Source organism: Neopelma chrysocephalum, unplaced genomic scaffold (assembly GCF_003984885.1).
Source record: "Neopelma chrysocephalum unplaced genomic scaffold, ASM398488v2 Primary Assembly neopelma1_26, whole genome shotgun sequence".
Taxonomy (NCBI): domain Eukaryota; kingdom Metazoa; phylum Chordata; class Aves; order Passeriformes; family Pipridae; genus Neopelma; species Neopelma chrysocephalum.
In genome coordinates, this window is record NW_020897695.1 from 19508155 (window position 1) to 19534049 (window position 25895).

At 38.9% G+C, this 25895-nt stretch overlaps 1 protein-coding gene across 5 annotated transcripts in view; it reads left to right on the top strand.

The window, feature by feature from the left end:
* TPK1 (thiamin pyrophosphokinase 1) overlaps positions 1-25895 on the top strand; it is a 311065-nt gene that overhangs the window by 115036 nt on the left and 170134 nt on the right. For all 5 annotated transcript variants that reach the window (XM_027675796.1, XM_027675794.1, XM_027675793.1 and 2 more), the window contains one exon: positions 1168-1237. In XM_027675796.1, coding sequence (XP_027531597.1) covers positions 1168-1237 — 70 coding nt within the window. The remainder of the gene's footprint in view (positions 1-1167; positions 1238-25895) is intronic.

Sequence of the window (25895 nt, forward strand, 5' to 3'; positions counted from 1 at the left end):
TTGTACCTTTTCCCCCAAAACTTTGGCAGGCTGTTTTCTTTGTCTCTCCTCTTTTTCCCTTTTCTCTCCTCCAGCCCCTGGCCCTGTGACTTTCAGCCCTCTCAGAACTAGCAGTCAGTCTCTCTTTGCCTGGAAGGAATGCTCTGCTCTACTGTGGAAGTGACAGCTCCTTTTATCTTGTGTGCTGCGGTTATCTGACTTGTGCATCTCAGAGCAAAACTGATAAAGACTGCTAAGACAAGATGGTCATTTTCAATCCTTAATAGCTTATCAGGTTTTAAAAATCTCACAAAAGAGCTGTGTGTTAGTTAAATTATGATTAATGGGGATGCTTATGAATAAAATATACCAATTTATGTTTGATTTTGTAATAATAGTGTTAGACTTGTCTCTTTTCTCTGTCTTAAGTCTATATAAACAAAGGGATCACAGGAGAACAGCATGTCTGTGCTTGTTTAAATCAACTGGAATTAGTGGCACATGCCCTTTGAGGTCCCCGAATTAGGTGGAAGCACTGAAAATTATTGTGATTTTGTATCAGGATAGTTCAAGATATTAAAGCCAAGACCTAACCCACCTACTTTATATCAGATGATTCAAACAGTCTGTGGAACAGTATAGAAACTGTAATAGTTACCATTTTTGTGTCATAGGAGGGGAAAAAAAGAGAAAATAGGTATTGTCATGATGAACTCTTGGTTATGTGAGTTTTTTCCCCCCAGTTGTTATGCAAGTTGTTATAGAGCCACCATTGTGAACCTTCTGCCTGGATGAGGAGGTAGTTAGGTTTCCAGTGCAAGTTCCCACTTCGTGACAAATACATGCCCATAGATGGAGGATGGGCCCTTTCAGGTTTTGAATACTAGCCCCTCACTTAGTCTAAGCTGGCTGGGCAGTAGGTTAGGATGGATAGAAATAAGCTGTTTGCAAGTACAGTGGCACAGGCAGATGAAGACTGGGACTAGTCTGATAAAAACAGTTCAAATTCCTATTTAGAGAAACAGGGGAAGCAGTCATGTATAGGAAGCTAGAAGCCATATGAGATCTCAAGTTTATTCCCCATGCCGAACAATTGAGTTTGTACATCATTGTCAATAATGAAGTAAGTGGTTGTGGGGGTTTTCTTTATAATGCAAATGCATTGATGTTCTCTTTCTTTGCTTGCAGCTGCCCTGAGAGCTTGTGCTGATGGAGGTGCCAATCGTCTCTACCACATCACAGAAGGGAGCCAGGAAAAGTATGTTAGCAATACAGTAGAAGTCATTGAAGTCATCTTCTCAATGAAAGTAAAATACGGAGGAACAGGATCTGTTCAGTTACTGAAGTACCTGCCTGCTCCGTGCATGGTACTTTAATGAACTGTGGCAGATAGTATAATATTTTCTCCACATTAATTTTTATTCCCAACTACAATTTTTAAAAACACAGGTAGCCTGAAATACCATTTTCCCTGAAGCCCACTGATCTTTTTTTCTCTTAAAAGATCTGCTCTCAGTCTGTCCTATTTTATGCATCCATCAGAGTCAGGCCTCTGAAAAAAATTGCTGTGCCCCTAGCAAGGGTTGCCTAGAGGAACATCTTATGCCTGTCATGATGAGCTGAAACAGAGTGTATCCTCTTCATTTTTCCTGTGAGGCCTTAGAGGAAATCTGCTTACATTGTGAAGTGAGATGGGTAATAAAATAGGAAGTCTTCTTTTTGAATTATTTCTCAATTAGCATCAGGGCATGATAAGTGACCAAAGGAAAGTGCAGAGGTTATCTATAAATGTATATCCTAGGTGAGGAAATATGACTGAAAGAATATGTTCTGTTTTTCTGCAATGGCATTTAAAATTGTAAAATATCCCAGTTTGTGCCCCAGAGTTGTTAAACTGGGGTTGTGATGCTAAATACTGCATTCAAGTGCTTTCTTATTTTTGTAGTGGAACCATGTAATGCTGTGTAGACTTAACTTACTAAGGATCATTTTTGCTTGTTTTTAAGATTTTCAGTTGTTTTGAGCAAGAATTCATAAATAAGTAGTTTCATAAAAGCAAATAAATTGATAGAATGAGACAGGCATTTGGTAGAACTTACAAATTTATGAACAATTTTGTTCATATAGCAAAATCTGACATGGGGTTTGCTTTTCATGTCATGGTAAGTGTATGATCGAGACCAGGGGAAGCTTGGTTTCCTCCTCTCCTTCAGAGTAAAGCCCAGAGTTGGAGAGGAAGACTCCAGTCTAAAAGTAAAAATTATCTAAAAATTTCTTTCTTTGTCACCTGTGAAAGGTCTGGCTGAAGTTCTACAACTGCTAAAACAGAGACTGGAGCCTGGCAAGCACTACTGTCATAGAATATTCCTTCTGTAGCCTTCTGTTTCTCACAGAGCCGTGCACAACTCAACAGGTGACTTTGAATTCAAGATTGACTTGCAGCAAACATTTGTCTTTGATAATGGTGATGCTCTCCAAAGAACAACATTTTAGAGCTTTCACTTTACCTTCTCCTGTAACCCATTCATCTCTTCTGCACACCTTTATGTTTGTATTAAATAAATATAATTCAGGGGAAAATGGATGATTATACCTTGACTGAATAGTTCTTTCAGTCTTACGTACTTGGCCCTTGGAGTATTCTTTTCCTCTTTGTTCTCATCTTAATTGCTTTGGGTAGGTGTATTTTACTTTCAAACTGCTTCTTTTGATACAAAAAAAAAAGATCTGCATAATTTGGACTTTTTTTCTTTAAGGAAATCATTTTGCTAGAAAGAATATCCCTTTACTTCTCTGAAGTATTTTCCTTTAAACTCCCTGTCCGGTATCATTAGAGCTGTCTGCTCAGACTCTACTGACATGCTAATCATTTTTTAATGCTGTCTTAACCTTCTGTTTAAAACTCTACTTTATTTGAAGCCCTGATATCTAATTGTGTTGTATCAAACCCTAAAAAGCTGCAGTCCTTAAATTTTAGAGAGATTATTATATCCAAGAGATATAAATAAAGAATTTGATTGATATTTTCAGCTTGATTCTCAGTGACACTAAAGTATGTGAAGAACCCTTTAAAAGAATGGGAATAGATGATAACATTATGGGAAAATAACAGCTTGCAATATGGGACTGTTGCGCAAGTGTCTTCCTTTGGAGATAAGTTCATATTACAGAATCACAGAATCGGTTCCCTAAACTGCATGTGTTGGTGTTGAAGCATTTATAGAGGTATTTGATTGTGTCAATAGCCCAGTAGGAGTGCAAAGGGATGTCCCATAGTCCTGTCTTGTGGTTATGTCTTTGGATGCTTGTGCTTGATGGAAGTATTCCCTCTGAAGCCTCCTTTTGGTACTTGGACGGTCGCTTATCTCTGTCATACCTTATCTCTGTCAAGCCTGGCTATGTCTCCATCCCTCTTCAAATCTAGTTTAAAGCTCTCTCAACAAGCCCTGAGGTAAGATCCTTTTACCCCTTTGAGACAGGTGGCCCCTGTTTGTTGCCTGCAGGCTCAGTGTCGTATAAACTGACGCATCATCAAAAAACCCAAAATACCGCTGCTAACACCAGTCTTGAACCCAGATGTTCATCTGCATAATTTTCCTGTTTCTTACACCAACATTCCCTGCAACGGGCAGGACAAAAAAGAACACAGCTGGTGCTGCAGATCCCTTGACTAATTCTCCCAACACCTTGAGGTCCCTCTTACATTTACACAGCCTTCTTGTCAGGATTTCATTGGTATCCACTGGAAAAGCCAGTAGCAGGTAATAATCAGTGGGCCATACCAGGGTGGGGAATTTTTTGGTGATGTGTCTTTTCCAGGCCCAGGGAAGCAACAACCAACCCTAGGGGTTGGGTTCGATTGGCAGTGAAACAGTTGTTGCTATTTTGAAGGGTCCACTTCCAAATCCTAGGAAAATACAGAGCTAGAAATTACTTCAAGAGATCCATCCTACTTTCCCTCCACTTTAAGGTGAAGACAAAGCTATCTGTTCCATTCCTGATACATAACTGAGTTATCTGGTTCTTAAAAATATTCAAGTGAGAGCTGTATCTGCCGCCCCACCCTGCATCCAGCTTACTCTGCTTTGGGCTAAAATGTGCCCAGCTTGTTTGGTCTTTCTGTTGGTCATCTTTTCTTATTGCTCTTACTGGACTCTCTTCAGTTAGTTCTAAAAATGCTGTGGCTGAAGCCAGACAAGATGCTTTACAGGAGGCTTACTCAGTGTGAATAATACTTTAACTTGCTTTGCATTAAGTTGGCCTATGCTGTTGAATGAAAAGCAGGAAAGGGTGATTCAAGACCACTCCCCCCGCCTCCATCTGTTTTCTGTTTTTTCCACTGATGTTTTAACTTGCTTCTGTGCTCAAGTGGTTCATCTATTCCCATCAAGCAAAGGAAGTTCTCACCTTCCTTTCTATAGCACTGCACAGGCTGACTTAAGCAATGAGGCTTTGGGTAATGAGATTAACATACATAAGATGTTTTATGTCTTCATCTGTGTTTGTGGTGTCATTTTTATGACATTTGGTTGGTTTTCCCATACATTTCTGTAAAAACTAGCTTAACAAATCTGAATTGCAATTATTTTTGTTTAAAAACAAACCAATCCAAGAAAATTGTCGTTTTTGTTAGTACTAACAAGGAGAAACCATGTTAAAACAAATGCCTTGTAGAGCAGGAGGGATAGGAAGAGTAACCAAAAGGGCAGGGTAACTTTCCCTTAGAGAGGCTCATCCTTGGGAGCTGTCAGTGTTGGGGTCAGGAGAAAGGCAAGACTGAAAAAGGAGAGAATCCTGTTGCTGTTCTCTCTCTGACTCTACAGCCCAGGAAGGTTTTTTTCCTTAAACTACAGAGGTTTTTTTGTTAACACCAGTTCCAACTTAGAAATAAAGATTATTGCAAAATTGTTCTTAGTTGCTGAACATTTCCAGCTAATCAGAGTTAAAGGTGAGTTACTAATATTTATGGTTTTTTTGCTCTGCCTTATTGTGTCTGCCTGGCCTATCCTATTGTTTATTTTCTTGAAGCACTATGAAACACTGTTATCTGCTTCAGAGTTAGGCTTATCTGTACCACACTACAGCAACTTCTTTCTCAACACTTTCTGGTTAAATCTTAAAGCATCGATGTACCTGGATGTCACTGGCTTTGGGGTATATGAAGATGAAAATGCATTGAAAGCTATCATTGTATTGGCACCTTTAAAAGCAATCATTAATACTTGTGTCTTGGATGCTGTTTTCCAGAGAGATGTCACATCCATCCTCTACTTAGATTTTGCGGTGTTAAGATCGTCAGGTTGAAGAGGGGGGCAGTGAGCTCTGTAAGAGGAAGGATAATACTATCATGACAAATACTGTCTTTCTGGTGTTCTGTTTAGTATTTCAGTATTTCAGACTTACTATATGACACAAGTTGATTTGCCTACAGCCACTGAGAACATCGCTTTCACTACCCTTCCTGTTTTTTTTCTGTGAACTCCATAAAACATAAGAGCAGCAATGAAAATGGAAAATGGTAGCGTTTTCTACATATTAAATATACAGGAGGTGAACTCAGGTGTTGCATGCAAATACAGCTGCTACTATATAATTCTTCTCTGAACTGGATGTGAATGGAGGCAGCTTCAAGAAGCTCTACCCGTGTGTTTGAACATTAGGAACAAATTTTGTAAGCATTTCCAGTTGTTGTAAACATTTCCAGCTTCTAAATTTCAATTACAGACCTCAAAAAAATCTTTTTACAAGCAATTTATATCTTTGACATTCCTGGCCAGATGCAATTTCACTTAGGCTTTAGATTGCCTGACTTCATCCATCCCCAAGCAGAGATCCATTTACTCCAGCTGCCCTCTCACATAAAGGGCAACTCTTCTTTCTCACCTTCCCATCCTGGCCTTCCTGAAGAGCATGCATCCCTTCATTGCAACACCTAGTCCATTTGTTTCCATGATCCCAACAAGCTAGTAGTTCTGCAACTGCACAAAGATCTAACTCATCATGTTTCCCCCCCATGTTACATGCATTTCCCATGGCTTTATTTTGCCTGAAAGTTTGAAAATTAAGCAATAAATTTAACCTTTGCATAGGAAGACTAAGCTAGTGTACCTTTGTAACTTCCATGAGGAAAAAGTAGTCATACAGTAGCTTACGTGAAAGATGGAAAAATAACTCATAGTGGAGTTTGTCTGTATACTTGGATGGCTTCATGAGTGCATTTTAGCAATTAGTCAGGGTTAGTAGTGCATTGGCTACTTCATTTGGCTATTTATATTTTGCACTGGATTTGCCTTATCTGAGAACAAGTGTCTCCAATGTCAAGATAATAAAAAAAAAACCAAACCTGAAAAAAAACCAGCCTGGCATCAGCTAGCAAAACCTATCTGTAAAATGAGATCTTCTGTCTTGTTTCCTGAATAACCTTCTACTCATGGAAAAATGGGTCCCTAAGAGGATTATTAGAGTGAGAAATTCATATATACTTCACTGTGTTCCATATTGGATTAGAAATAGGGTACTTATGAAGGTAATTAGCCATTGATGTAGCTTAATGTGGAGTTGAGAGGAATTCTTTGCTTGAACTCTTCAGATTAAACTGGGTATTGTTTTTAAGCTATCTTATATTCAGGCAAAATTTAGGGCACTGATGCGGAAAACATTGAATGAGATTTTCTGAGTACAGAGTTCTATTAGAAGAGTACAATGGTCTTTTCTTGTCTTTAAAATCTATTCATTGTATGTGAGGATGTGAGATAGTTATACATGTGAAGTTTGTGCTTTATTCGTGTTGATATAAGGATATGTTTCAGTAATGTTTGAAAAAATATTTAGCTTCTGAAACTGTGAGGTCAAAGCTAGCACCCTTGCTCCTTAGTGATGAAGGATTCTTTGAATTGAGGGATTACAGTCCAAAAGCCAGGAAAGTTGAAAGCTCAAGCAGTGCTTTATTTGTCAAATGGCTTAAGAAGATCTTATATATCAGACATCTTTGCCTGACCTGAAAACTGTAGCAGCGTTTAAAGATCAAAATTAGGATCTTGAGTTTATCCTAATAAATTATGCAGGAGTGTTCAGAAAAAACATCCCTATCCACAGCTTCCTGCTTCAGGTAATACCTGACTTGAGACTCATGTTTAAATCTTTAGAAAACAGCCAGGCCCTTATTTTGTTTCCAGTTTGCTCAAAGTCATCTAGTGAGTTATGAAATCATCTCAGATTCTCAGTTAGTCATCTTTAAGATGCAGGCAAGTAGTTCTTAAGAAGGGTTAAAATGCTGTCGTCATTCACGTTATCTAATCAGAATTTCTGATATTTCTTTGTTAAAAGATGAGCCTATCAAAGAGCCAGGTATCATTCCTCATGAGATCAGTATTTAATAAGGAATAGTAGGTGGAAGCAGACTTTTTCTCCATGAGCACTCCAGGAATCTGCACACTTTGGCATAAATCCACTGATTTTTTTGTCTCTTTTTGGATACTTCAAGACATTCAAAGATGGCATTAGAACCCTGTTGTTCCAGCCACATCAACAAACATTAAATGTGAGACACTGCTTTTCTGGAATTATTCTAGTCTTGTTAAGGACTAGAGGGGAAGGACCAGGACAAAAGTCTGGGGAGATGGAGTGATGAGCAAATACAAAACAGATGGACAGTTCAACTTTACAAACCAGGTGTTGGCTGCCAGTGAGGTACTTTGCCCATAAACCTGCACTATCCTAGTAAGAGCACAGTAAGCCAAGTTTAAATTGCCAGACAGGAAAACAAAGGGTCACGATTTATCCAGAAAAAAGTTCTAGAAAAAAACAGGGAATAAAGGGGCTGAGGAAAGGAAAATATAGGGACACTTTCAATTAATCCCAAGTCTTTCAATGAGAGAGTTTGTACTACTTCAGCTTCTTCTTCAAATAGCTGTATTTGTGCCCCTAGTGTACTGTAAGCAGAGGAATGTCATTGCCATCTGGGTGATTTCTGAACTTTATGACATGGTAAAAATCATTTATGGCTGCCCCAGTGCTAGAAGTTAGGACTTTGCAGTGATAAAATATCCCTGCATTGAGTCACATCTGGAGCAAGCAGCTTGGAAAGCACTCCTGAGCTGGCCAAAGAGCACTCAGCACTTTACAGTGGTTTGGTTTGTTGTGCCTAAGGAATACTTCTTCAGAACCAGGAAAAGCTGGCTCTGTGTGTAGTGTTACGGTGAAATGCCTTTGTTTCATTTGCATCCCTGAATATCAATAGAAATTCAGGATTAAGCAGTCAATGCTTGCTTTTATGGAGCAATGCTTTTTACAGGTGTTTGGGGCAGGCTGGGTAGTGGGAGTTTTCCTGTGCTTGAAACAAAGCAAAACTAGAAAGTTCTTACAAGCCTCAAACCAGGCTGCTATAGTACTTGTCTTTTAAAATTTAAAATACAACATCTTTATTGGACATGGCAAGAATGATCTTAGGTTTGAAAGAAGCTCTGTTAAGACTGAGAAGAATGCCAAGAGCAGTGTTCAATCAGGGAGCACAGAAATCCATGTGCTATCAATACCTGTAAATGAATGTATGTTAATAAATGACATTGAAGTTGACTAATCTGCACTGATGCACTTCAGGGATTTAGGGAGGGATTACTAGTGCTATAGCATCTGTTCACCTTTTCATTTTTGGTTGTCTTTTTTTTGTAGCCCGGAAAATTCCAGAGAAGAGCAGGTATAGTCCCTTACAGGTGACTTCAAGTCACAGAATATTACATAATTAATGGGATTGAACACAAAAAATACCCACAGATAAATTATTCAGATTAGTTTTTGCTGTCTCTAAAATGCTCTTTCAGTAAACTTATTAGTGATTGTTGGAGCATAAACATATTCTGGGTGTTTATTGCTTGGTTTTCTTTCCTATTCTCTTTCTTCAGTAGACTCTGCTCTCTTTTTATGAATATGTGAAAGGCAGAAGTTCTGACTTTTAACAATTTGCATTCAAATGGGCATCATTATTTTGAGAACAGATGATTGTATACTTCAAATCTGTTAAAACTTAGTGTTAGTGAAGCCAGAAGCTTCCAAATGGGGGGACTTTATGCATTGTAGAATATAATGAGAAGTAAAACTTTAGAATACAAATCCATTCATCTTTAAACTATTTTTCCTAGTTGTTCTACTAAGATTTGTTTTTAAATGTAATTGTATTCCAAGGGTGTTTCCATTTTACAAATGGACTCTTTCAGCTTTTCATTTAAAAATGTTTTGTGCTACTGTTGTTTTCACAGAAAATACTATCAAGAACAAGGAACTGTGTTCTCAGACTATGACCAAGGCTGCTTATTACAGTTGATAAATGAGAATATTTAATAAATTCACTGTTTAGGGTCAAGAGATGTTTGTCTCTTGACAAGGACAAACCATAGAACAATTTTTTTTTTTTTTGCAGAACCAGTTGCAAAGCCATCTATATGAAGGGCTAAGCATCAATTAATCATTGGTTGATTGAAAGTTGGACTAGGTAAGGTTGCCAGGCAGCTCTACAAATTCCATAATTTAAGACACGAGGGTTATCCTGGTTAAAAATTTAGAGCTCTGAGACATCATAGAACAAGTTTTGTCCTGCTAACAGAAATAATTTGCTCAAGCATGTAGATAATGTGTACGGTGGTACCTCCAAAGCTGCTCTTGGATACATTTATGTTCATAGAAATTCAAATCTTTTCCTTCAACTCATAGTTCATACTAAAATCACACTCCTGGGCGTGCACACTCCTCTGCAACCACCGTACTACCTGCCTTAATTTTTGAGCTTTATTTTTGCAAAATTGGAGAGAAAAAGTCTTGTAAAGTCTTAGTTATATTAAAAAAAAAAAAAGAGAGAGAGAAATAATTTGCTGCCTCTGTCTTGCATGCAGACTTTTTAAAAAAAATTTTAGTCAATATATCTGAAAACCGTAGTGAATGTCAATTGTAGAGAAATGTAGAGAATTCTGATTTTTAGAGCAAGGGAAGAAAGATCTGTTTTGGATAAGAAATGAAAATACATCAGGCATTAATATTAAAAGACAGTCAAAAGGCAGTTGGAAATGATACAAGCTGTGTGGGAATATCTTGCCTGTTGATGCCAAATAATTGAGCAGAATGATGTCTGATCATATGGCAGGTAGATTGGACCCAAGATTACAGAACATCTTAAAATAAATGGAAATGCATAAATGTCCACTGGGGTTGTCTCATGATAATGCTTTACCTGTGTGGGACATTCCATACAAGCAAGTCTAGAGTCTATTTGCAAACTTGTTTTGGTGTCTCTGCAGAACCCTGGATCAGTATCAGCACATCATTCAGCTCTGGCTCATTAACTCAACTATGAAATAGGGAGCGTTTTGGCTGAAACATGCCCTAAAGGAGTAAGATAGTTTCTGATACCACAGTGCGTATGTTCTGTATGCTGTGGGCAATGCCTTTACTTGCAAATAATTTCCATTTTGCTTATCTTTTTGTAACCACTTGTGTACATATCAGCACCTCAAGAACAGATTAGCACTGCAAGGATATGACTAGAAGAGTGAACTTCAGAGAGATGAGAGAAGAGAGCAGTAGATAAAGGGCTAGATGACAGCTTTGGAATACCACCAAAATACCTGTATGTTGTGAGATAATCTGATCATGAACACATTCAGAATAAACATACATCTGTCCTGCAATAGTTCTTTTTGGGTCAAATAGGGGCATATGCATAAAGAAAGTACTGAAATGCGCTGAGGAAGAGAAGCATTCAAGTAAGAAGCTCACAGGTTTTATTGGCTGTGGAGCAGTGTCCTTGTTTATTCCTCTGAATAGCAATGGATATTAAACTGACTACAAATTAAGAAGGGTCAAACAAATAATACTTGAGAATGAATACAGCTGAACATGGTTGAAATTTATGTTTCATTCTAGAGAGAGAAAAAACAAACCAAAACTGACCAGTGACTGTCTCTGTCACTATCTCTGTCACTCTCTGGGCATACAACATGGAGATCCTGCTAGAAATTAGGTTGTGATTTTCTTCAGGATTTTGAAATACACGTGGTGAATGAGGGGAACTGAGATTCCATGGAAGCTTCTCAGAGCTTTTAACACAAGCTAAAAGCTACGTTTTGTTTTCATTTTCTTTTTAGTGTTACTTAGGGATTTTTTTTTATTGTCACAACATGGAAATGTGTGGGGCCTGTGCTTGCTGAATAGGGACCCAGATCACCTTTTGTACAAATTCAGGATGTTCTGTTGACTTAGTCGGGATGATATTAAGCTCTAGATGTCTAAGCAATTACATCCTCCCCATGCATTGCCCTGAATTCTTGCACTGTGTTTGCAAACAGGGAAACTGCCACAACTGGATCTCATGTTTTCAGCAACCTGATATTGTTTCAACAGCCTGTGAAATGGATGGAGCAAGAACAAGATTCTTACTGCTACTTTGTCAGTAACCAGGTCTTCCAGAGACTGGGACATAATGCATTTTTATCCCTTGTGCTTTCAAAAAAATCCCCAAACAAACAAGAAACATTTTAGCTGTGTAAGTATTGTTTGGGCATCTGTCACTCTGATTTGAGCATTGGCAACAGTTGGAAATTACTTCTGCTTATTGTATTTGGAATAACTTTGCAGCGCCTACACAGTGATCAAAATATTTAGAATAGTAGCGGTAACACCAGGCATGAAATTCATCTTGTAGCAATAAATTATTTTTGGACTACTGGCTCTTGAGGGATATCCCACCTACACAAACTGCTTGACTCTTAAATTCTCTGGCTTTCCCTGGTGGTTAAGAAACTCCAGCTGCAACAAGTTTCTTTCTTTTGAAATTAAGCTGAGTGGGCAATTGAAGGTACTCACGTCACGACTGAATATGTAGATAAGATGTTTTGCATCAGACAGAGTACATGTGTTTGCAGTTTGCTCTATTTTCTTCAGTGTGTTTTTGAGTGCTATGATCTCCACGTAAAAGGTGTCTGGCATATATAAAAAAAAATAATAGAAGCAATAAATAATCATGTAACTGTTCCCTTTCATTTATTCATTATAAGTGTTGTGCATAAGTAAGAGTGATTGTCTAGGTGAAAGCAATATTAGGGATTTGCAGCTTGAGACTGGATTAACTCATTAGTGTGGTGAGACCTAATAGGATGCCAGTAAAGAAAATTGATAAGGATCAGTGGGTTAGGAAAGGTATATTTTTAGAGCGCTTGGTGTATGAAACAGACACAGGGGATAGCAATGGCAGCGCCTTTGTACTTCCCCTTTTTCTTCAGCATAAAAGAGAGACTGATGTAGCTCAAAATATTTATTATGAGGCTAGTAGGATTTTTAGATTGCCTTTTGTTCCTCGGTGGTTTTTTTAAGCACGTGAGTGGGTAGTAGAGCAGTTAATTGATTGATTGATTGATTGATTGTTTCTGCAATTGGTGTGTGTTACAAGTCCAGTGACCTTGTTCAGAGTGCTGGGCATCCAGCTGTGGGCAGAGAGCAGTGCCTTTCGTTGTCATCCCCTCTGTGCAGTAGTGAAGTCACTCTGGAAAGGGCTTGGAATCGTAGAGTCTTTACACGCTGATGCAACAGAACTCTGAATATCTCTGTTTCTTTGTCAGCAGGGTCTTTGCCTTGGTCTTTGGAGGATCTAAACAGGTTAGGCATGGACATAATCTAAAAAAGGGAAAAATTTGAGGGAAGGAAAAGGTGGGAAGGGAATGAAACTGTTTTTGATACTAAAGCTGAAAAGGAAAAAACTCTCTTGAATAAACCTAGCTAATAACTCCAGTGGAGCAACTGTTATTCTGTGTCAAGAAAGAAAGAAAGAAAGAAAGGAAGGCTTTATGGTCACTCTCATACTCATGGCTAGGCTTCGCGAACGAAGATTTGGGAAGGACTCTACCCACGTTTCTTGCAAGCGCGTTGGTGGCTAAAAAGGCCAATACGAGATAGACATGACCGGTTGCAGAAGACACAGCAGAAAGACTCCTTAGATGGTATATTCTGCAAGGCTCGATTCTTTCTGCATTGTCTTTTCTCCTCAAGAGTGATCCTGCGTGCTTTCTCAAAAGCATCAGCAGCGTTATAAATGGTCTGTCTCCAGGCCTCCCGATTAGAGGCCAGAGTAGACCAGTTATGGTGATCAATATGCCCGAGGCTGAGTTGTTGCTTCAGGGAGTCCTTGTATCTTTTCTTCGGAGCTCCTCTCTTGCGGCAGCCAGTGGCAAGTTCACCATAGAGCAGGATCTTAGGGAGGCGGTGGTCCTTCATCCTGGAGACGTGCCCTGCCCATCGCAGCTGCGTTCTCAGTAGCATGGCCTCAATACTTGTGATTGCTGCCTGTTCAAGAACAGATGTATTGGTCACGTAGTCTGACCAGTGGATGTTTAGGATTGTACGGAGGCAGCATTGATGGAAGCGTTCTAGGAGACGCAGGTGGTGGCGGTAGATGACCCATGATTCAGAACCATATAAAAGAGTAGACAGCACTATGGCTCTGTAAACACTGATCTTGGTACTTTTCTTCAGGTGTTTATTACGCCAGACTCTTTTATGGAGCTTTCCAAAGGCACTATATGCCTTTGCTAACCTATTGTCTATCTCCCCGTCGATCTTACCATCTGAGGAGATGAGGCTGCCTAAGTAATTAAACTGTTGGACTGATTTGAGTTCTGACTGGCCGATGGTGATGTGGGGATGATGGAGGACTTCCTGAGGTGCAGGTTGATGGAGAACTTCTGTCTTCTTTAAGCTGACTTCCAGCCCAAAGAGCTCAGCAGCATCTGCAAAGCAGGATGTTAAACGCTGCAGAGCTGCTTCTGTGTGGGCAACAAGGGCAGCGTCATCAGCATAAAGCAGCTCCCGGACAAGATGGTTTAGGGTCTTAGTGTGGGCCTTCAGTCGCCTTAAGGCTTTATGGTAGTAAAGAAAAAAATGTTCTTTTCCTCTGCCAGTTCCAGCAGTACCTGTGGGAGGATTGATGTTTTCTAATTCTATAAGCTGCAGCAGGCATGTTAAATAGTGGTGACAGATCAGATTGGAATCTTGCACATGAAAGTTTTTGAGTGGTGAAAGACAGACTGTCCCAAAAACACACCTGAAAAAGAGTCAGTAAAGAATTCAGTGCTTTTTTTTTTTTTTTTTTTTTTTTTGCTAAACCATCATCTCTGAGGTTTGACAACAAATATTTGTAATTAAGGAAGTGACAGATGTGGATGTCAATATCTCTGCTTTCTTATGCTTTCAATTGCGGGAAGAAAGAAAGCTGTGCATAAGGTGATTTTGAGATGGTTTGTACAGGAGAGAATCATGTGAGGAGATTGATGGGGTTTTCAGCTCTCAGAGGGAATTCTCAAGATGGTGAAGAATCCATTTTGAAGAGTTAACATTGCTAGCAAGTGAGTTACTGAACCAGCACCCACTCTGCAAGCACCAGTCTGCTCTGATTGGCATCAAGGGGCCAACATTGATCCATCGTTCGAAGCTTTGCAACAAAGCAATGAAAGTGACTGCATGAGCTGTGGTTCTGCCTCTCATCTTGTGAAAAGGTTACTGCTCTCCGATTTCCTTTCAGAATCAAAGTGTTTCAGAGTGAACAGCAATTTCTGACAAAGACAGGAGCTGGAACTGTGCTACACTGTCATTTGGCTTGGCGGGATACTTAAACTTCCGCTGGCTTAAACAAATAGGAATTTAATGGACAAATCTCTCCTCATTTGCTTACTCCCACTTCTCTGCCCCACAGTGAAAGTAATAGGGGAGAGCATTCATGATCATGTTTACTGTAATGAGCCTCTCCTCTAGGGAAACTCTTGTGACATCTTTTAATGTTAATTTAGTATTGATTTATGATTCTAATTGATATGCTCTTGCTTTTGTTCATTAAGTGACCACATGCAGGGTTCTCGTATTTTGTGTGTTCCCTGTAAAAACCTGTGCACTTCATTAAATCTCAGCATTAAAGGAAGTGTTTCCAGGCAGAGCAATATTCTAACAGCACGTTGCAAGTGCGCAGAAGGGTCCCAAGGTCACAAACTCCTTTCAGAGGTTAATTAAGTCTGAAAGAAAGGTATTCTGTTGTAATTAAATAGTAATGAATGAGAGGCTAGTAATATTTGGTGTATAATGCAGTAGCATGAGGCAAAGCCAAAATCATCTGCAAATTTATTGTTTTATTTCATATTCTATCATAAAATACCCTTGGGTGTCAGTGTAATTTTTATTCTCCAACTTGCCTATGACAGAACAGGGATTAAGTGGTCAGTACTGTTATGCATATATGTGATCATAATACACCTCAGGAGTCATTTCAAAAACTCTAATAGCATTCCCAATATGCTGCAAAGGGCTTTCATCAGGAGGGTGATGCCTTCCCCATTCTGCAGGATCACATTTTTATTTAGAAGCGAAAGTGCTTTCTTTGCCACATTCACACTGGAAAAGTCGTGGCAAGTTTTGACTTCTTTTAGTAGCAGCAGCAGAAATACAATCATGTTCATGACCCTGTTTAAGAGCTCATCAAAATTTCCCTTTCAGTTCTTGTGCTTCTGGGGTTTAATATTTCAGCCTGTTCAAGTGTATTTGGCAGGATCTTGGCTCAGGACCGCAGGCAAATTGTCAATCCAATGTAGATTTTTCTTTATTCTTTTCCCCAACCTTCTTTGTAAATTAGCTGATTTAGACATTCATACCCTAGGTTGCTCCCCTCCATTATCTCTGAAGAGAGAATTGTTTTAATCTGTAAACATATTATAGGAATCTAGAGGCCAAAAGCATGGGTTATACTAGCAGGTTGTAGCTTTAATTCCTTACTTCTGTGTTTTAAAAGCAATTTTAATTATTTTTTTTCCTCATCTGAAAGCTGCGTTTGTAAACTATTTTCCCCATAATGTAAAAGAAAGAAATGGGAAACACTGTTCATATCTACTCATTCTTGGGGTAGACAAAGCACAGGCATGAATCTAGGAACCTGCATTTTGTGAAATTCTATAAAAGTTGAGAATTCTTCTACTTAACATGATCTCTTCCATGTACCAACATCAGCCAGGAGTACAACTGAAAAGAAATTGCCCTTTGATTCCACAGCCTGGCCTCTGGAAATGCTGCAGCCTCCCCTTCTCAGGCCTTGGACCTGGCTGTGACCCGATGGCTCTGAGAGGGGAGTTTGTGTTCACCACCTCCCTCTCTGTCATGGCAAAAGAGGTGGTGTTTTATGGAGTTAGGGAGCCACATTGCCTGAAACACTTTTGGGATCTCTAAAAACTGTTGCAGTGTGAACTGCACCTGAGGTTGATCGCTACTTTGAGAGAGTGGGTGTGCTGCACCTCCTAGAGTGCATGGAGCTAATTTTAAAGGTGGGAATGGTCCAAAATCTTGGTGCCTTTTTATCTGCTTGTAAGTCCAAATTCCAGTTTGTTACTAGCTGTCTAGCTGTAACTGGCTGGTGCAGGCTTGTTTTGCATCAGAATTTAGTATTTAACAGTCTAGGATTTAGGCAATGGCTTTGCTTATAATGAAATAGAGTTCTCTCTTAATCTTCAGGAGGACTTTATCTCCAAGGACAATTACAAAAGTAACCTCAGTGACAGTTTTTCTGCCATTGCAATAAAATATGGGTCTCTTACCTCATTATCAGACAGATAGGTCTAAACCTCCTAACTTTATATATTTTTCAAAAACTTATCCACCTATATCCTGCTGGTATTAAAATGTGTTGAAAAAATTATCTAGTAGTGAATTTTACACTGAAGGAATGGGCCACACTGTCATTCAGAATCTCGCTCTTCTATTGAATGACATCTCTAATGATGGCTACATGTCATGTCACCTGTGGTGATTTTCAGGCTACTCCCGGAGCACCTCACTATACACTGATTCAGAGTGCCTGATTAACAGCTCGTCTGTGCCCAGTCTTTTCCAAAGCATTTCCAATGCTGCATCCGTTCAGAGTTCTCCTCTCCCTTCTTTGTAGTGTACGTGGTGCAGATGGTAGCAGGGGTATTAGACCACTGAATTCTTCCCTGAGGAGCAACTACTATCACTGTATGTAATGGGAGTAGCTTTTAATAAGAGCTCATCATTGCATTTGTATTATTTATGGGCAGATCTGTGTCCTTAAGATCTGTTTCTCATCCTATAAGAAAAGTTAATTAGTGTGTTGAAATTAATAAAAGATTAAGTCAAAATGATAATGACAATAATAGAACTTAGTAGAAAAGTAGTTAAGGGTTTTTTAATCATAATAAATTGTGACGTTCATATGGGGGTATTGTTAATTTATTTTTTTTTTAATAATAAGCAGGGCACCAACAGCACCAGAATTTACATTAAATTTCTTTTCAGCTACTCTACCTGATAGAAAATTACTTGTACAGAGGCCAAGACGGCTTTTTTGGACTATGTGTTATTTATTGACAATGAAGTGGTTTTTGTCTGAGAGTGGTTTTATCCCTCACAGGCAAAAAGAGAGAAAGGAGGAGGACAGGGGAGGGGAGAGATTGAGAACAGAGAACTCTATAATATCATGTGTACTTTTGTAATGCTTCTAGTGCCTCAGTCGTGTGTGCAGGTTTTTTCTGTGATTGCCATTTATAAATAAGCACGAATCTATACATTGACCTGCCTGGATTTGATATCTGTCGGGTAGGTGGTTATGTAAATGCTATCATTTGTGCTCTAATTGGCAGTAGACTAAATGATGCAGGTACAAACAGGAGGACTAGCTCAGGTTCTCTTCAAACCTTCCCTCCACAGTATGATTTCCTTGCTTTTGATAGACCATTAATAAGGACAGCCAACTTAAGTCACAGGCAGGAGGAGTTTGGTAGGTGGGTCCCAGCTACAGTCTGGGTATTGAAAGCTTAAAGCAGTAGTAGCACATACCTACTTGCTCTACTGAAAATACATTGTAGCACCCTAGTCTGACTAATAGATCGGGGAGGGGGGGGGGGGGGGGGGGTTGTAGTGCAGAGGAGATGGACAGACGTACACATTTGTTTCTTAAACACAGTTAAGACTCTCAACCATGAAGCTGGCATTGTTCCGGAAACGAGCGCAGCAGCACGGCAAATGCTGCCATCACAACTGATCTACTACCAGTCTCTGAGCTGTTTTAAAGCTAGATCGGATTGATATACACTTCAGTGTTCTCAGTGTAGCCTTGAAGACCCTTCACAGTGCCCTTTTCATTTCTCTTGGTCATGCTTGCATCTTTTTTTTTGTTTTGGGGGGGGGGGTTGGTTTTTATTGTGGTTTGGGTTTTTGTTGTTGTTTTTTTTCCTAGCAAGGATTATGTACTCATTTTAAATGTAGTAAAATATAACAGCTTAATTTTATATCCTCTTCTGATCTACCAAGTCTGAATGTAAGCATGAATTTGCTTCTGAGCTTGAGTTTTGCATTGAACTCTTTGTGCGTTCTGACTCACCAGCTGAGTTGCATGTAGCTGTACTAGTCAGATGGAGCTCATACAGAGCTTCCCTCTCCCTGGAGGGGAGAGATGCTGGTTAAATAGGCCAAGCAAGGCTGTATGTGTCTGGATTTGAAGGACCTAGTAAGGATTTTAGCACATGCATGCAGATTCCTGGTGTGCTTATTAGTGATATATATAGTTGAGACTTCAAAGTGGTAGCAGTCTACTAATGTGATCTGAAGGAAGTATTACTTGCAGATCTTGACCTCTTGTAGAAATTTGCTGCCTTGATGTATTTATTATCCCTGGACTTGTTCAAGGCCAGGTTGGATGGGACTTTAAGCAACCTGATCTAATGGAAGGTGTTGCTTCCCATGGCATGGGGGTTAGAACTAGGTGATCACTCCTGTGATTATGAAAGCCATTGTATGTTGTGCTTAGGATCAGTGTTTCCTTGGTAAGATTAGTTTAATAAGCAACAGGTGAAATTTGTATTGGTCAAATGAGTGCACCGTATCCTTGGTAGCCACTACACAGGTATGGCATAATGTCTGAGAGGAGATAGATAGCCTGCTTCATGTTTTTAATATTTATCAGCTGTGGGCTAAATTGTGAAATAATTAATATAAACTATATCCGTAGCTCCTGTAAATTATCTTAGCTTGATTAGCTACTGGTAAGTTATTCCAGCCTTGGACAGTAGCTGAAGATGGGAAAAGGTTATACCTTCTGTGTATCTCTGTGGCAGCTGTTGCTTTCAGGAAGTCAAGGAAGCTCTGAGAAACAAGAAGTACTTCAGGATTTGACATGGTACTTTGGCCAGTGCAAAATTTGGGGTTTTTCCCGCTAATGAATATTTCCCACCTTTACAGTGGATACCATAGCTATGTAATTGCTCTCTCCCCTTTTTAGGTAAGCCATCCAGGGACATGCAGGAAGCTTCCCTATGGTGGTAATGACTAACTTCTGAAAAGGCCTTTCAATTGGGAGGCATTGGAAGCTGTGCTGACTGCCAGGAGGAGGAACCTGACTGCAACTAACCTAAAGGAAAATGTTAACAGCTAAAATAGCATGTTTCCTTGTACTGTGGAGTCTTTTGGAAAGCAGACAGCTCATATAGGGGCCAGGGTGAAACTGCAGCAGGTTTTTTACATTACTAGGTTTCATTACATGTAGGTTTGTTTGCTAATGAACAGTGGAAAGAAATAAAAATTTAGATCTGGCAAGCCCCTTTCAGCCAACCATTCTTTTGCATCTGTTAAGGTGCAGAGCATAGATATGAACTTACCTCTTTAGTATAGCAGTTTAAACGTTTTACAGAAGAAAATGTCAAGAGAACCGATTTTTCATTAGATGAACACATTTCGTCAGTTCCTCATTCTTTATCCCTTAAAAATGTAGAACAAATAAAACCTTGTAAGAAAAACTATTTCAATTAAGTACATCAGGCTGTGATCAGAAGCCAGATTTATTGATACATGAGAGTAGCAGCTTTATTTTGTTTCTTAATTTCATCCATATGTCAGGTAACTATAAAAGGTGGGTTTATTCTTTAATTAGAGCTTTATCAGAGGCATTTTAATTGCATCTGTGCTCATGAAAATGGTCTTTGAAGTATTTCTAATCTTACTTGTGAAAGAGAGAACTGTTTGTGTGTATTCATACCTTCTGACTTTGTTAACTAAAATATGGCCCTGGTACTTTGTAGAGTTGGTGACACTGTAAGAAAGGTTAAAAAAGGATTAAAGTGAGTAGGATCTCTGCCAGCTGCAGGAGCCTTACCCAGCTGTGATGCTCCAGCTCACTGAAGACAGGGACATTAGTATATTAAATAGTTTTCCACAAGTTCCTTCAGAGTTCAAGGCCTACCTTTCACCTTTTCAATCAGTAGGAACCTTAAAAGAATTTCTATTAAACTTTACAATACATTGTTGTCTAAATCACAAGTTTCAGAAAATTAAATAGGGTCATCCATTGTACAGCTAGATTGTGTAGAAATGGGAGTATACCTCCTTGAGTTTGTCTGATGAAAGTGAGGATGCTTTTTGGTAAGGGTTACTCAGCATCAAATAGAGCCCAGCTCTCATTTTGTATGCACATTTATCTTCTGCTCTCTCTCTAATTAATGCTGCTGTGCTGTGCTAGGCAAGAGGTGCAGGTACCTTTTGAAATGCTAATGCTCCAGTGGAATATCCTGGTTCTCTGTCAGCACCAGAGAAGCTACAGAAGAGGTCAGCAGCAAAAGGTTTAATAAAACTTCTGCTTCCCAGTGACTTACCTGATTTCTGCCATACAGAGACAACAGACTTCAAACAGCTGTCCGCTGTTGTGTGTCTTGTCTCCATTCCTTGCCTCATGGGCTCACATTCCCTAAAAACATTGAGTAATATGTTCTGTCCCTCATTGTAGTCCAAGTGTTTTTGGGATCGTCAATACATTCTTTCTCTGCAGAATGTTATGTACCTTATCAGTGTAAGGGCTCAGAACCTAAAGAAATTATATTAATGTATTTAAGGTACTCAAGCACATCTTCACCAAAAATAAAAAAAGAGTCAGAAGTTTGCTCAATGACTACTCTACAGGCAATCAGAGTCCAGGATAGGAAACATTGTGTGGAATCAACTTTGCCTTTCAGAAGTTGTGTTGTAATCAGATGTTCTGGTTTCCTCCTTAAGACTTTTTGTCTTCTGCATAGGTGGTTTTTTAATAAATTTTTGTATGGCAATTCACCTTTTAAGGCTGATCTTCCTCCTTATTGATGAGTGCAGAGATGTCTCTTTTCTGGCCATGAGACAAAAATTCAATCTACAAAATGTAGGTGGAAATCAGAGAAGAAAATGCAGGCCCAAACAGGAGAAGCATAATTAAAACTTTTGAAAATCTACAGATTTCTCCTTGCCTGCTTGGAACAGGTTGCTCAGTAAGGGGATAAATCTCTTCTCATTGCAGTCACAAGTCATCATGTAGAAAAGACTAAAGGATTTCTGATGCAAGCTACTTACTGCAGTTTCAAGACTTGAAGAAGCAAAGGGCTTCTTCAAACTCAACCTACCCTGCACAGGTCTTCTTTGCTGGTTTTGGAAGTATGTGAACAGATGCTAAACTCACGATAGGAGGTACTTAAGGTACTCAGGAGAGAGTAAGTAAATTAAGGCAAGCAAGGAAATCCCAGTGAACATCTTTCACGCATAACTGCTTACTGTTTGATTGTGCTTGACTTTTAAGTGTTCTTAGTGGTGTGAAAGTTCACAGAAAGGCACTTAGAGTTTAAATACTAGTAGTCAAAACTGACTTTTAAAAGCGTATAATGAGTTTTCAAGCCATACTAGAGGCATTGTTAGTAACTGTCTGATTAGGTGGAAAAATATAATCTGCCTGTTTCTAGCTCTTCTGGGAAAGAAGAGAAATTGTCTTGTCTTGGAAAAGTTTGTTCTCACCTTGGAGCAGAAAAATCCAACTTTCCATAAAGAAACCCTGAGCCAGCTATGGCTTCTAGTTCCACCTTTTTGAGACTATTTTCTAAATCTGAGTTTGTGTAGTTTGTGACTGCTTTGACCTAAGTTTACCACATTTTATATCCCATCCTAATGACTCTTAACATGCAGTATAAAATGTTAATAAACAATGTCCCTTCCTCTAATGTAAAGGCTGATTTTTCTCAATTTTTTGAGCAAATTCTGCCATCTGTTACTTTGACATGAAAACAGGAAAAACAGTTTTGGGTATCTCTTCAGCCTCTATCTTCTCAGTGAGTCAGATCCCCTCATTTGTCAGAGGTTACAGTGCTCATCTTCTCCCCTTTCTTCTGGCCTTAGGTCCTAGAAGACTGGAGTCTGGCACTTCCAGAAGAGTTCTTATGCTTTCCCAACCTTTCAAAATCATGTGCTCATGAGTGACTCATGCTGAGGCACTGGAACTTGTTCTCTTACTGAGTTAATATGCTGTCCTGAGCCTGCTGCCCTGTGCAGGATGAAAACTCCCAACTCGACTTTCTTTTTCTAAATTCCTTTTGATAAGGATCCAACAGCAAAACATAGCGCTTGAGCCTGTGCAATGCTGAGTTGTGCTGAATAGCTTCAGCTTTAATTGGCTCTAAGATCATACATTGCAGACATGTATCCTTTATTTTAAGCAACGCTTCAGTCTGTGAGTAATAAAAACAAATGCACAGGTACTTAGCAGCAGTCTCTGGGAGTTGCTTGTCCTGTGCACACTGGGTTTTTCATGAAGTATGTGTACTTACCTGAACACAGGAGGATATTCAGCACCATGGAAAACAAGTGAAAAGTTCTTAAATCTTGGAGTATGACTTTATTTTGTACTGTATCGATTGTAACTGGAGAAAAGTTTCAAATATTGACTATTAAAAAGAAAAATGCAACAGTTGTAGCTATCATTAACGCTCATCTTTGTCACTGAGGGATAGGGTTTTGAGGCAGGGTGTAAACGGCTTGTTATTTGTAATGATATTTGGAGAGAGTTGGTGTCTACTGCAGAAGATGTCCCCCTGATGTGTGCTTTGCATAGCAGTTTGAGCTGAAGGTAATATGTTCTCCAATTTATTTCAGATTTTTTTTATTATTTGCAAGGTGACACTGCATACCAGGCAAGCATAAATGGATGCATTACTGCCTTCATATCTTCACACACTTTTATCTTTTTCTTTAAATCATAGGGTTTGCAAATGAAATAATATTTATATGCTCTTTAATACTAAGCTCTTTAAAAAGTAAGGAAAAAAGAGGTTGTTCTTCAAGGTTGCCAAATAATCCAAGTACTTTTAACCACAGAACTGTCTGACTGTAATACACAGATTTGCTAATAGTCTGTGGAAAGAATTCTGGTTATCTGTGTATGGCTTGATGTATGCATATATTTGCTTTCTTTGTTAAATTGGGGTCTGCAGTACTGTTGCTGTACCCCCTCCCCTTTTTTTTCCTTTTTTTTTTAATTTGTTAAACGACATCTGGATTTATTGTAGTGTGCGAAGTCCTGTTTGGAAATTATGTTCTGTGTAAGCAATTGCATAATAAACATTAGGGTTTATTAAGGTCTTTGAAAAAGGCATGGGCAATTGTTGAGGGGTTTTTTGTTGTTGTTTCTTTCTGAATTCATACAGTACTAGCACATCCTTGTCAGTGCCACCCTAATACAAATATTGTATAGTGATAAGGGAGGCTTTAGAGGCTTTGGGGGTTGAAATAACAGTGATGTGAACCATGGAGTCAGAAAAAGTAAGCTTACTGACTTCAAGACAGTCTTGATTGGGAAGAGAGAGTGAAGGAGCTAAGGACTGTGAGTGAGATGTTTTTTAAAGGCCTGATGATAATAAGAAGTTATGGAATCATTAGTGGGATCTGTTCAAGATGAATCAAAGCAAAAGTCTTTTCTATGGTCAGTTTGAAGTTCATTAATTTTACTGGTATTGGTGTTTGGCTTCTGAGCTTCAGGTGTGATGCTTACGTTTGGTAACCTTGAAGATAATACCGTGAAGGTATTTATAGATTGAATAGACATTAACTCTGAATTTACCTTGCAATCTGACATTTCTCCTTTCCCCTGGAACTCACCTCTGTACAGCTAGTTGGGACATCTGAATATGCTGCTCTAAGGCAATATATAAATGGCATCTATTTGTGCTGTACATATCTCTGGGAGTTAAAAAGGCACTTTGATCTTCACAGCAGAGAACAGTATACTTTTGACAGATTTAAACAGACTTAAAACCTTTCTGATGAGGGCAGCCCTCACTTATACTTCCTGTCAAGACTGACAGTCAACAGGACAAGCTGAAAGTGCACCTTAACAGTTAGCAAATGAGGATTTGGGGGAATTAATTTATGTTTGTTGGGGTTCTTTTGTTAAACTATGATTTTAATATTTATCCTGAAGTAATGCTAGAGAGTTTTGTCTCCTGTATTCTCAACTAGTAGATGCTTACAAAAGTCAAAGCTGACTTTAGTGACTTTGCTCCATCTTCAGTCTACAGCATTTTATCTTCACTGAACTTCTTTTCTACAGGGATGTAGCTTGCGTGTGTGTGTGTTAGTCCAGGGTAAAAGGCACCTGTTTTGAAATTTATTTTTAGCAGTGAAGAAAAAGCATGGGGAACCCACTCTGTGCCCTCAAAATTATGCAGCTGGGACACATATGCTTTGTCTATGTGGGATTATTTTCTGTGCTTTAACTGAAGGAATCAAAGGGTACACAGATACTGCCTTTAAATGTTCGTATATCTGATGTTAACATTTGTTTAAAAAAGGTTAATTGCAGGCAATTATGTGCTAAAGGAGCTACATGGCAAGAAAAGTCAATAGTGCTAGGAAACTGTAACTTTGAATTAATGATAGAACTGAGCCGTTGTGCCAGAGCATTTTATTTAAGGAGACAGCACATTTTTCTTATTATAAAATGCTAAAATGTGATGGTTTTGCATGAGCTTTTGGGGTTTTTTCTTTTTCATAACTCTTAAAAAGGCATATTTAACCCTTCACACTGAATTCTAAAAGTGAGTGAATAAAGAGGCAAGTATTCCGATGTTTTAAATTTAACACTCTATTTGTTAGTGTTGAATATTTAAAAATAATACTACTTCTTGAATTAAACTATGTCTATTAGATGGATCACTTGAAGGCAAAAGGCACAGTTGTGCTCACTTAGGATGAGAGCCTCAAGAGTTTAAATAGCTTGTATTTATTTTTGTAATCTGCGTCTATGATAAGAATCCATTACTGCTTTATGGTACTAGTGACTAAAAATTTATTGGCGTATCTTGAAACTATCTCAAACTTACAGGAATCTGTCCTTTTTTTCCCCCTACTTTCCAGCCCAGCATCCTAGGAGTTCATAAAACTGTTCAGTTAACGTTCAGCCTTTATCCAATTTGTATAAATCCTCTAGCTGGGACCTGTCTCAAAACTGCTGTGAAATAGTGCTGTTTTTTCTTGGTAAGCTAGCTAAACCACTAAAGGTTTCATATTGAAATTATGAGTTTTTTTAAAAAAAAAGTTGCATAGACGAAAGATAAACAGTCGCTATGGAAGTGCCTTCTGGTCCTTATCTGAAAGTAATCCTGGCCCTCCTGACTCCGTACTCTTTCAGACAGTTGCAGGATGATTCTAAAATACCCTCATGAGAAAAAAAAAGAAAAAACCCAACCAAAACAACAACAAAAAGCAACGACCTAAATCCAAACAAAATAAACCCCTTGACACCCTAAAAAAAGGAAAGAGAATGAGAAGAGAAAGAAAAACTCCACTTGACCCAAAACCTCTGAAGATTTTTTGTTACCCAGTTCCTGGTTTTATGCTGCTTGACAGCTCTAGAAAAGATTTGGTAGACTAGGCTGATCTTACAAGAATTTACACTTTCAGTCCCATTAGGATTAAGGAGTTGGCTCACTCCTGGTAAATGCCAATATAAAGCAGCAGAGAATCAAGCCAGCTGAGCTGGTCATGACCTTATATGCATAGTGATTGTCATGGTTTGAACAGGCCCAAAATCCAATTCTGATTCCTAGCCC